This window comes from Saccostrea echinata, unplaced genomic scaffold (assembly GCF_033153115.1).
Source record: "Saccostrea echinata isolate AGI-Se365-2 ecotype Australia unplaced genomic scaffold, CSIRO_AGI_Sech_v1 ptg000025l, whole genome shotgun sequence".
In the NCBI taxonomy this organism is placed as follows: domain Eukaryota; kingdom Metazoa; phylum Mollusca; class Bivalvia; order Ostreida; family Ostreidae; genus Saccostrea; species Saccostrea echinata.
The window spans coordinates 28,068,169-28,081,851 of record NW_026889774.1 but is presented as its reverse complement, the minus strand read 5'-3'; the positions used below and the strand labels follow the sequence as shown (position 1 = coordinate 28,081,851).

The following is a 13,683-nucleotide window of genomic DNA, read 5'->3' as shown; positions in this document are numbered from 1 at the left end:
TACTCATGACATCATCTGTAACTGTGATGTGTTTCACAAGACGTCTGCTGTGCGAGTGCAGTTTGTAAAAATCTGATATCTTGTCTCTTAAGGATACCGAAACCAGTAACCCGCCGTCCACTGACTGACAGATTTGTTACTCTAATCAGTGAAATAAGCATCATTCTGTTTTATGCGTATTTAGATGTAATCATAATTGTTATTTGTCATGCCCCTTGAGGCCCTAATTTGGAAATAAATAAACTCTATTCTATTCTATATTTAAACGAGTGTATTTGAGTCAAACCAATATCATCTAAATCCAAAGCTCTTCAAAGCAAAGGTTAAAGTAATCCATCATTGATTTCACCTCTACTGTACCTCACTGAATGTTTACAGTTTGTCGTATGAACTTCCAATTCAAATACCATTTTTGTTAGTTATCAATTCCCCTCTTCTTCTTGTCTTACCCAGATTGCACATGGTTCAACTGATCATTCTTTTTAAAAAGGTTGTCTCTCAGTGTTTGTTCATGACATTTTTTGTTTTCTATTAGCCTGGTATCATCTCGTCATAATGATTCTGTAACTTTTTAATCTCAAAATCATAAAGTTTTTAATTTTCTCTGATCTGTTTCAAAATCTCCTTTATCTTCCGATCTACGATCTCAGACAGATCCTCTTCCTTGATCCTTTTCAGAAATATCAGCAGACCTCCTCTTCTCTGGCTGGCTGCTCTTGGTAGTTTTCCAGTCATGTTCTGTATGATCGGTTTTTCTCACACTCTGAACAAATGAATTTTATCAAAATCCTCACACAATATATCAGCAGGTAAATCATGGGACTCACATACCTTAATGTGTACTAGAGGAGAGCCCAGTGGAAATTTTTTTGAATTACTACCTGCCATGATTGTCGGACGTTACCTACCAGTGCCCTATTTTCTTCGTGAGCATGTTGGATAACAACAAGAATAGTGAAGCAACAGTCGGTGTTTAGATGCATTCATTTTGACACTTAGATGTAATCAAATGTAAATATACGGGTGCGTTTTACATGAGATAACATTTTTTATCGAGACATGGAGGTCGAAATACATTGGACATGAGTATATAGATATTATCTGCGCGGTATCTTGAGAACCCTTTGCGATTATTTTGGGGGGATTTTTTTCTCAAAGTCAATGCTTATATACATGTAATTCAATTTTAGTGAAATACTGTATATACTATTTTTGATGCACATACACTTTATATTTGACGAAAATGAGTTCGGAATGTACATGCCGACATTCCTGGCATTTTCATATTTATCATATAAGGGAATTTAATATCATTAATTTTTAATTTGATTTTATGCATGTATTTAAAAAAATCACTATTATTGTAGACCAAAATGGTGACCTACTGCATTCTGGCTACTTACATGTATGCCGACAGCGTTCATGTAGATAATATGTCGATTGGAAACGTGCACCATTTCTCTGGAACGCACCCTGAATCCTGTAGTTTACAAAGCGGGTATAGATATCTGAATATTTTATTGTAAAACAAACAAATCCTCATTGTAATTATCTGAGCAATACATTTCTTAGTGAAAAAAAATGGAAGATCCTCTTTCCATTTTCTGAAAGGCTATAGGCAATATTAATACATTTCCTTTGTCTGAGATGAAAAAACTCCCCTGTTTATACCAGACTTTTTTCATGGAAATTGGTAGTTTAAAACATGTTTCTTCGTTGATTTTTCCAAACAATTATGCCCCGATACTCCCTTTTTTACCAAGCTATAACTGTAAAAATATATTGGAAGAAGTAGACATCTTCGATTAACAAGATCCTGACTTTTAGAAATTTTGCCCTTGAACCCCACTTCCATTAGGGATTTTACCAAAAAAAAAAAGAAATATATGGAGATAACGAACAGTATTCAAGCTCAAAAGTCCATGAAACAATGAAATTTTGGAGCAGAGCAAACACGGCCCTCTAAAACATCAAAGGTGGGATCAGGTGCCATGGAGGAGTGAGAATCCCCTGCCGAGCGGTCACACTCCTATGCTCCTTGTTATGATCGGGAAATAAAGGAATTCAGTGCATAAATAATGGCTTAACAATTAGTACGAGAAACGTCAGTCAGCATTGGACTTAATGATAAATTGTATTTGCTGACAAGGTCATTGTATCAACCATAGAACTTACGAAATTATGACTTTAAACGAGACTGCTGATATTCTTGTTTCATCAACTTGTTTGTCAATAACTTACCCTATCAGAAATTGTTCATACGTAGAGCATGCTCTTGCGTATTGAATCAACTGAGAGATATAAACCCCGTATGCAGGTGATGAATGTTTATAGTTGCAAAAGTAAGGGAAGTTGACGATTGAAAAGTTAAAGTCATCACGTCATAAAGCTTTGTTGTTAGATTACCATTAACGTTTTTTCCGCTAGTAAAACATCCAAATATGAAACAGATGTGTCAGACTCTATGGTTTCTTTTATTTCAAGCTCACCGTTATATATCGTATCGACATATCTAAATGTCGAGTTGAAGGCCACAGCAAGTGTTTTCTTCTTTTCACGTATAAGATTTTGAACAAATTCTGCTTCATATGAATACAAAAATAGGTCTGCTAATAACAGGGCGCAATTTGTGCCCATGGAAAATCCAATAAATTGTTGGAAGACCTGGTCTCCAAAAACCAGATATATATTGTCAATCAGAAACTCAGGCATCTTTTTAGTATCAACTTCAGAGTACTTGTGTGTACAATCAGAACGTTTTTTAATAAAATAATTTTGCAAATGACCAATGACAAGGTAAGTAAATTTGCGAGTTCCATTTTTATTGAAAAAGCAGCTGTCAATGATATAAAAAAGCCTAGACTTTAATTTATCGTGGGGAATGGTTGTATAAGTTTTTATGTTGTTGATTTTGGTAAAATTTTGTGATTTATTTTCCAAAAGTTCCTTGGACTTTTTAAGTATCCACATCTGATTTACACCACTTCTCGAATATATTGTTGCACAGTACTCCTGAAGTTTCTCATTCACTACTATAATATTTTAGTGAGCAGTAAAGAAAGAGGCTTGGTAGAACATTTACTGGAACCCGCTATGTATCTTTGTTTGTATGGATTTTTATGAAGTTTCGGAATCCAATATAGATATATTACGAATATTCTTTCTTCACGTTGTGTATTTAAACCAGTTGATCACTCGCAGCTCATGGATATTGTACTATCCAGGTTGTTTTCATCAGATTAATATGTATAGTAACATTTTAACACAAGCTATGTTTGTTATTAAATAATCGGTAAATAGTTGTAAAAGATGTTGATATATGCTGTCAATCGTATATTGTTGTTTTGGAGTCGGGTTCACTGTATTTCCACCACGTCAGCCAGCATTGGACTTAATGATAGATTGTATTTGCTGACAAGGTCATTGTATCGACCATAGAACCTGCGAAATGATGAACGTAAACTAGATTCTTGTTATCCCCGTTTCATCAGCTCACCTGTCAATATTCCGACTCGTTTCAGAAATTGTTCGCACCTGGATTTTTTAATATCTTAAATTTTTTTTCAAACAAATTTTACAACTGATGTTCAATTACATCAAACAGGGATCGATCTAAAAAATCCTATTAACAAGGGAAATTTGGGAACAGGGTATAAAACACAGATCCCTAAATTCAAGAGATTTGGTGGTGCATAAGAGTAAGCATCCTCTTGCATAGGGAATGATATACTAGTAATAATGTGTCATATCAATATGGAGACCAGAGGTCATCTAGATTACAAAATTATCCAAAACAGTAACCAGAGGACTCCAATGTGGAGTTTTGATTAGGTGATCTTTGATTTCTCTAATGATGTACAGTATAAGGTGACTTCTGGTCTCCGTATTCATATACAACATTTGGATATATATATATATATATATATATATATATATATATATATATATATATATATATATATATATATATATATATATATATATATATATATATATATATATATATATATTTACATCATTAGGAGACCATGGGTCACAAAGTTGCATATAAATACGAAGACCAGAGGTTACCCCATATTGTACATCATAAAAGAGCGCAGGGGTTAAATAAAGTTGTATATGAATGCGAAGACTAGAGATCATCTTATATTGTGCGTCATAAAGGAGATCAGAGGATACATAAAGTTGAATGCTTATTTTGAGACTATATTTCACTCTAAATTGTACATCTTTACTGATACCAGAGTTCACATTAAGTTGTATACGGAGACCAAATGTCATCATATATTGTACATCGTTTGGGAGACTAGAGGCTACCCTAAATTGTACATCAATAGGGAGACAAGAGGTTACTAGTACCTTATATTGTACATTATTAGGGAGACCATAGGTCACCGTATATTGTACATCATTAGGGGGGCCATAGGTCACCGAATATTATACATTATTAGGGAGACCAGTGATCACCGATTATTGTACATTATTAGGGAGACCAGAGGTCACCGAATATTGTACATCATTTGTGAAACCAGAGGTCAAATGCAGTTGCACAAAAAAGAGACCAGAGGTCACCTTATATTGTACATTACAAGGGAGACCAGAGATCACATAAAGTTGTACATATTATGCATCATCAGCGAGACCAAAGGTCACATAAAGCTATACATAAATTCGGAAACCAGAGGACACCCTATATTGTATATTATTAGGGGGATCAGAGGTCACATAAAATTCTATATAATGAGGAGTCCTGAAGTCACCTTATAATGTAGGTTATATAAAAATGGAGACAAGACCCACATATATTGTACATCATTAGGGGGACCAGAGGTCACATAAAGTTATACATGAATACGGAGACCAGAGGTCACCTTATATTGTACATTATTAGGGAGATTAGAAGTCACCTCATATTGTACATCATTATGGAGGCCAGAAGTCACATAAAGTTGCATGAAAATGCGGAGTACAGGGGTTATCTTATATTGTACATTATTAGGGAGACCAGAGGTCACCTTGTATAGTACATCATTAGGGAGACCAGAGGTCACCTTATGCTGTAGATCATTAGGGAGACCAAAAGGTCACCTAATGTTGTAGGGAGATAATACGTTAAAAAGTGTGATATATGAAGAATTGTTTTTCAAACACAGACTCTGATTTTAATGACAAGCAAAAACAAGAACGTACACATTTTCTCCATATTCACTAAATTTCTTTCGTCGGAATGGGGGTGTGTGTTTAGACAATTTGCTTGTGTCTTCATAAACATGTAAACGATTCTAAGAAGCAATTCTCAAGAGGTTCCTGTTTTCCCAGTCTATTTTTGGTAAGTCTATTTTTGGTTAGTTTTGTTTCCCCATTTACAGATATAGCAGGGGTGGTAATTCGAGTTCAGCATTTCCCTTCCATTAAATTTTCACACATCAAGTACAAGGGAACACCTGTTCTGTAATATCAATAAGGAGGACAGAGGAATAACTAGAGTGTTATATTGATAAGGTCGCCTATCGTGGTATGATATATTATTTGTGAGACCAGAGGTCACCTAGCCTAATTTATTACCAAAACATTATACCATTATCTAAAAGTGAAAAAATCGAAGGAGGGGATGATCTAATACCCCCCTTCGCAGTGAATCTGCGCATGCAGAGACAAAAGGTCACATACTCTGATATATTAATCTGTTAATCTTGTTAAACTGTTAAAACTTGTTAAGTCTGTTAAACTTGTCTCAAGTGAAGAAAAAACAAGGCAATAAAATCAGTAGATCTGATTAATCCACCTTTTCTCCAATAAATCACAAATAATTCATATATATACATGTATGGTATTTGCTTCTCAACCACAGATATCTGGATACAAACCGCGTCGTCTTCAAAGTCTCGTAGTATTTTTTTTTTTTTTTTGATTCCACTGTGACGTCATGGTTCGGAGTATTGAAACCCTCTGAGAAAAATTATTAATAACACTATGATAAAAAAAGAGAATACTTTTTATATTGATTTTAACTTAAAAATGTTTTTATAATGTTTATTAAGTTCTTAAAATTCATTTTTAGAGCTGAAATCATTCTTGAAATAGATATACAATATTACAGAAATATCTCTTTGTCTGAACGTTAAACAGCCAAGGGTGAAGAGTTATCGTTCTTTGCAGCAAATGGGTGTATAAAAAGTGTATGGAAATGATATCCCATTTTAAATGAAGAGCTTTGGTCAGCTGTTGCAGAGTCTGAGTGGCGGATATGCCTGTGCATTTTATCCTGAAAGTTTGAAACTTCAAAATAATAATAATAATAATAACAAACAATAGCTGGAAAAAGTTTGGGTCGGGTGCCTTTTCAGTGGGTCGGTAGGCAACTGCAAGCAATCATTTTTTTTATTTTAGGCCTAAAACCTTAAAAAAAATTAAACCAGTTATTAAAAGTTATTATGTACCATAATAATTCAATCCTTGGTGTAGTTGTTGACGATTTATCTGATTGATATTAAAGCTGTCAACACCTATTACTAGGTTTGTCTTTTTGGGATAGGAGTGCATGGTAATAATATACCTAGTCTTTGTTCTGAGAAAAAATTGTAGAGAATCCTGCGTGTGACATTTGAGGTCACTACCTTTATGGCTGCATCGATTTTCTTTCCTGTTTTATTAACAAATCCAAAATAACATTGCAAGAGATATGTATGTAAATACTGGGGGTTTTTTTATTTTCACTCCATGACTCCACATTACTCTACTCTACTCCATTCCACTCAGCTATTTATCCCAAGCCCACTGGTAGGCAACATCTGACAAACATGGATGCTAATGCAAAAAAATATTCATTGGGTTCTCCTCAAGAGCACATTGTGGTATGTAAATCCCATGAATTAGCTATGGATGTTATATGTGAGGACTGTGATGAAACAGATCATAGAGATCACGAATGGAACACTATGCTCACGGCAACCACCCAAAGGAGGAGAGGTCTACTTAAATTTCCGATGAAGGTTAAGGAGGAGGATCTGCTTGGAGTTGATGAGAAGATAGAGAAGGTGTCAAAACAGATCACAAAAAATAAAGAACTGTGTGATTCTGAGATAAAAAAGCTTCAGAAGCATTGTGAAGAGATAATGAACAGGCTAAAAGAAATCAAAAAAATGTTGTGAGGAATCATTGAGAGACAATTTGGTAAAAGAAAATGATCAACTGAACAATGTGAAATCTGAGTTAGAGAAGAAGAAGAGAGGAATAGTTGACACAGTGGAATTCATGGAGGAGAACAACAGCACCATGTCAGATTACAGCTTAGATTAATAACCACAAAGAACTGACAAAAATGCTGTCTGAATGGAAGGTTCATTCCACAAACTGTGAACATTCAGTGAGGTTCAATAGAGGTGACATCAATGATGTCTTACTTGAGTCTATGGTTGGAAGAACTTGGGATTTAGGTTATATTGATGTGACTAAAAAAAAATCATTTCAATATGGAGATAAATTAATATATGCTTTGGAGACATTCAGTGAAGATCAATGCTACATTTGTGAACATCAATCTAAATGTATAGAAAATGTAAACATGGAAGGTGCCAAAAAACACAGATTTAGTATCAGCTCTCCCATTAATGACATGTGTGTGACAGATACTGGTGATGTTTATTTCACTGACTATTTTAACAAGTCAATCAGCTGTCTGTCACCGTCACGATCTGTCTCTACAGTTAACAGTACAGATCCACTGGAACCATGGGGAATCTGTCAGTCAGTGGACGGTGGACTACTGGTCACCTTGAGTAGCAAGGAATCAGATCCTTTCAAATTACAGTTACACAGCAGACGTCTGGTGAGACACATCACAGTGACTTGTGATGTCATCCAGGAGTATGAGTACCAGGAGGACGATCAGACCAGACTGTTTACATATCCATACAGAATCACACAGAACGGTTACAGTGATATCTGTCTTGTGAATAGTACTAGTCTCACTACAGGTGATCTAGTAATTATGTCTCCCTCTGTTCTAATGAAGTTTGTGTACCTTGGACAGAATCTGACAAAGAAATTTAGTCCAACCGATGTAGTGTGTGACTCCCTCTGTAACTTCCTTGTTACTGATCTATTGAACAAACAGATCCATCTCCTGAGTCCTGAGGGGAGTTCTTGAAGCTCTTACTGACAGAAAATGAACCTACCATTCTCTCTGTCCCTGTTTAAGTCAACGCTGTGGGTAGGATACTTGGAAGGACTTGTCAAAGTGTATAAATACAGAGTGTAGAATGTAATAATAGCAAAAATATTAATTTGAATCATTAATATGACATCACAATAGTATTATAAAATTATAGTCTTCATCAAAACTCACTTAAATTTAGTTTAATAGATAATTTATATACAAAGTTTTCATATTTTGTTATCAATCAAAATTTAAAATTTACAGATTTATTAAATGTGCATGCGTTAAAATGAAATATGTTTTATATTTAAATGTAATGTCTGATTTCTTAATGGATATATTAATCACTGTAATCACATGCAATTTACAGTTGTAGTTTTCTTCAAATAAACACCAAAGAGCAAGTACAATATTTTTTAAATATCTGCTGATAAGAATATTTAAAAAATTGTATTTGTAGGTTACATGATAACAAAACAAATTAGAGTCAAAAACTTCACAAAAAATTATCATTATCAACGTTTATAATGTAGAGGATTTAGGCATCCCAGCACACATGGATTTTGTTCAAAGTGTGGAGGATGAAATGCACCATCGTTTCAAATGCACTAAAATCAAAGATGAACAAACAATTTTCTTAAAATCTATCTCAGAACTATGTACTAATTTCTCTAATTTTGATTTAAATGAAAAGCAATTTGGCTATTTTTAAATGAAAATGAGTCAATCTGAAGAATACTAGTCAATTTACATCAAAACACTGTATATGACTTTTTAAACAATACTGTATTTAGCTATAACATTTTTAAAAATATAATTGTGCTCATTTTGCTTATCTACATTAGACATGAGGAGGAATGCAACCTTCTAACCGTGTTATATATTAAACTAGAATTATGCATTTCCTAGACCACTGTCCCTTGATGTCTTCTGTAGACTGACAACCATTGATACATCCTCATTTCATAATTTATTTATACTTCAACATGATAACAGAATATTTTAACTTCATCTGTTAATTAATTTTTTCTCAATTTTATTGTTACATGCATTATTGAATTGCTGATCTACATTACATCTACATGAGAAATTCTATTAAGACAGTTGGATTCCTGAGACTTGTATATACTTAAGTACTGTCCCTTGATATCTTTTGCTGATTAGGAACTCAATTGTAATGTCATATATACCTTACTTCTTGTTTTGCATGACCCAATACCTAAGTTTTTTATATTTTGTATTGCTGTATATGTTAATGTGTTTTCTTATCCTCTTGAATGTTAACAAATCATGCTTACTGGTATCAATGTTATGCTCCCAGTGGGACCATGATTGGCAAATAAAATATATTCTATTCTATTCTTATTGCATGTATCTAAGGAAAGTTTTAAGCACTTCCTGCATATATGTATTTGATATCTGTCCGGGAGGGTGCAGTTTGAACAAGCTTAGATCAGCAATACAGTTCTTCATGACAAGTATTTTCTTGTACAGCATGCATATCTCGTATTGCTACCACTTATTTGTCCATTTAATCCAAGTAGTTTGAACAAGCTTAGATCAGCAACACATTTACACATATTAAATACAACTCTTTTTAGCTCTCTTATCACTGACAATCTTTTAAATTCTATTTCAATTTCTACATAAAACCAGAAGCTTTAATGAGAATTTCTGTTTTTGGGATTATGGTTTGAAGAAAGGGAAAATTTTCATAGAATTTTACTTGATTATTTTTCAATTTCTGTTTAGGATTTTTGTTGTCTATGTCCATGTAAAACTGAAGGTCAAATTATGCAAAAATTTATGGCCAACTTACACTGATGGAAAATATGCGCATATGTAACCTTGTGAAATCAAGTGTCGACTAGAAATGTAATTCAAATTTTCACATCTCATCCAAGAAATTGCCTTGGCATGCTTTGATTCCATTAAAAATCATGAAAATATAAACACTTATATATTCATATCACTCCTTTAATAGAACGTTGGATTAATTACGATCAAATTGAATGACAAGATGCATGTACTTTATAAACTTTGATTTTGAAATAATGAAAAACATACTCAATATGATTTACTGTCAAAATACCATTGCATCTTCCATAAAGATAATGAAATAAAAAAGAAAGTCATATCAATTTTCTGCATATGTATATTCTATGTAAGGCTTTTAAAGTCTCTAACAATTTTAAAACGATGGTGAAATATATAACATACAAAAATCAAAGCATACAGAAAATAATCAAAAATAATTTTTTGATATTATAAAAAATATAGTTACATATATATTGTTAGTCTCATAGCTTAAAGATCTGAAATCACTATCATGATTTTCCATCTCAAAGCTCGATCTATTTCTTTACAATTAATCCTCCAATAATTTTTTTAAATTTCAAAGAATCTTTGTTTCACTTTACTATTCTGTACGTTGTTATTTATTTACATGTATTTATTCCTTATTTTTCCTCCGTCACATTGTTACTTTCACTTTCCAAGCAGCTGATCTAATTACTATCAATTTCACTGTCTCCTTTCTTCACGTCAATGCTGAACTTGTATTCCTGGTCACATCCCATGTAGGCGTCACTCATAAAGATGATGGTGTAGTTATAGTGACCAAGAGAAGGGGTCACAAAGTCCAGTTTGACCTTGGCCTTCTGCTGCAAGGTCAATCTTCTGATGGACAGGAGTGAGTTAGATTTGTTGTCTCCAATCACTATCCACCAACCCACCTCGCATTTCTGATCGAAGAGAACAAATATCAGGTTTAACATATTTTTAATTCATACTTTAATTTTTTCAAATATTATTATATGGTGAATAATTATTCCTTCTCACCAGGTTATCGGAACAATATCTATCAGCAGTTTTTTACAACAACAAAATATGAAAATGAAACATATTTAAAAACATATGATTATACATATAGTAAAAAAAGAGTAATTTATTTCTTTCCTACTTCACCCCCCCTGAGGAAAGAATAATGCCACCACTGGTCCCACTGATTCATCTTCTTTCTCTGGGGACACAATACATTGACCGGGGAGCCAATGAAAACAGATTAGATACTGGTTTATCAACACATCAATTTCCCTAGACATGCATGCTTGTGTAAAACAGGATAAAATGTTTAAATTTTTATACCTTTGTATGTGTTTATGTCATAGTTGTTACCATATATAGTAGGTTGTACACAAGTGTACAAAATTCATGATTGAGTGTTTACTGTTTATGTTCCCTAGCACTTTATTCATGTTTACTTTTCTCTCACTCTCTGAAGACCCCAACATACAGTTTAACACAGTTCCCTCCCCTTACATGTGAAGACTTTCAGCTGTAGGAGTTCATTTCTATCATCGTCCTCCATCTCCATTACGTTAAAGATGCTCTCTATTGTCTACAAAAGAAAAAACCAGCACTCTTGATTAATGGTAAAATAAACTGGAATATACAGATTTTCCTCTCTTGCCTTCAAACTAAGTGTAGTTGGAAATTTATTAAAAATATTTTCCTTTTTCGAATCACTTTTATAATGTTCAAAATTACAATTTGTAGTGTACTAGGGAACATAAAAGAGGGGTGCAGGAGATCTAGTCTTCACAGAATTCTTACCTATTCCTGATATTTCTTGAAGAAACACGGCTTGAAAGCTTAAAATGAATTCTAAGTAGGAATGAAATATGGAGATATCAAACAGTAATCAAACTCAAAAGTCCATTGAAACAATACAAATCAGAGTTCAGTTTATAAAAGTCAAGAGACATACGTAAACAATATTGACAATCATATATTTTAGAACATATATTGATGAAATTAACATCCAACATATGCAATATATGACATTTTCAGTAATTTATAAATTAGTTAAAGACAATGTGCTCTTTGCACTCGCTAATTGCAAAAAAATTCTTAGATAACATAATTCTTTCACATTCTGTATACTAAGTAATTGTACCAATTTGAAGACACTTTGTCTTATTTTCTTAAGTCTCCTCGCAGCACAGTTAAGGCTACAATGAGGAGGCGGGGCCTAATTTATGCGGGAAATGCTTACTATGACATCACACAAAAATATAAGTTCTTTAAATTACCACAAAATGAAATGATTTGCTATTTTAAACTGTTGGATAGCTTCAAACTACATCAATATATACTAACTATTGCATGCCTTTTTGTCGTTGGTTAAATCCCACACAGCAATATATAAACAATTCACTGATCGCAATGCACTTGTCAATGTGACGTCATATCGTAAAATTTGACGCAGTTTGTATGCAGTAAGAGGCGGATCGAGTTATATTTTATACAATAAAAAATGTATTTTGTAATTAAATAAAATATCATTTGCAGATATATATGAGACCATTAACTTGAATGCGATGTCTATTTAATGATTTTATTCATATACTTACCGTATGAACATTCCCTAGACAAGCGATACGACAGTAAATTTGTATGCAGATTCATTTAAGGGTAATAAAAGGGTCGTAATAAATCGATATATTGCAAGGGCATGCCCTCAATGAATCATGAAATTCTTTTACACATAAACTCAAGAAGTATGAAGATATTTGAAAAGTGCTGCGAACCTAATGAAATCTTGCAAATGAATTAATTAAATCTATATTTAATGTACTTGACAAGCAAAATATTCATATAACAAATGTAATTTTAACAATAAGATAGTAAAATCTATATAGGTTCACAGCACTTTTCACAAACTACAAGAAGTGTAGAAAATAATTATAAATTAAACTTAGATTTTTACCTTGGTTATGCTCTTGCAATATTGGAATTTATAGATGACCTCAATACTTCAGGTATATTTGCTATAATCACGTGACAAGTCTAAATAAGAAATCTAATCATCCCCAACATGTAGTTTTCAACCACATTGCATTTGTCGGATAATAGTAAAGTCATAAAAAGAATCGATCATCCTTGCAAAGAATGTGTTTTCTATCTAAGAACCGATATTTCCATTTGGTACCTTAACTGGACTGCGCTGTACCTCCTCACCACGAGAGAAAGAGTTCCATTTCAATTTTGTTTGTTGGTTTGTATGTTGTTTAACGTCCCTCTCGAGAATTTTTCACTCATATGGAGACGCCACCACTTGCCGGTGGAGAGCTGCAAATTTTGTCCTATACTCGGCACTTACGGCCATTAAGCAGTGAGAGTTCTTTTTCGTGCCAGCACCTACTGCAACACGGGACCTCGGTTTATACGGTCTCATCCAAAGGACCGGTCTCCACGTCCCACAGTGGGATTCGAACCCGCGACGTAAGGATCAACTCCTTACTTTGCGACTCTAGAGCAGACGCTCTAACCACTGCGCCTCGCGGGCGACTTCAATTTTGTTGTGCATTTGTAAATAAATTGTTATTGTTATTTAATCTTGTTATCTTTGATTGGCAAAATTATTAAGCGTTGCTTTTTGTTTTGTTTTGTTTTTTCAGAGAACCCAACACAATTACGGCAATTGATGGTACAGAAAGAACAGTAATTCATTCCAATCAACA

At 33.5% G+C, this 13,683-nt stretch overlaps 3 protein-coding genes across 3 annotated transcripts in view; 1 reads left to right on the top strand and 2 right to left on the bottom strand.

Annotated features, from left to right (window-relative positions):
• Positions 1 to 13,683, bottom strand: part of LOC133192309 (docking protein 1-like) — a 93,149-nt gene that overhangs the window by 64,252 nt on the left and 15,214 nt on the right. The window lies entirely within an intron of this gene.
• LOC133193031 (uncharacterized) lies at positions 7,565 to 8,149 on the top strand. The gene has a single exon (XM_061329031.1). It carries the CDS (start codon positions 7,565 to 7,567, stop codon positions 8,147 to 8,149), a length of 585 nt encoding a protein of 194 aa, XP_061185015.1.
• Positions 10,651 to 13,683, bottom strand: part of LOC133192307 (U5 small nuclear ribonucleoprotein 200 kDa helicase-like) — a 131,327-nt gene continuing 128,294 nt past the window's right edge. The window contains exon 45 of the mRNA XM_061328321.1: positions 10,651 to 10,902. Within this exon, the coding sequence (XP_061184305.1) occupies positions 10,666 to 10,902 (237 nt within the window). The 3' untranslated portion in view covers positions 10,651 to 10,665. The remainder of the gene's footprint in view (positions 10,903 to 13,683) is intronic.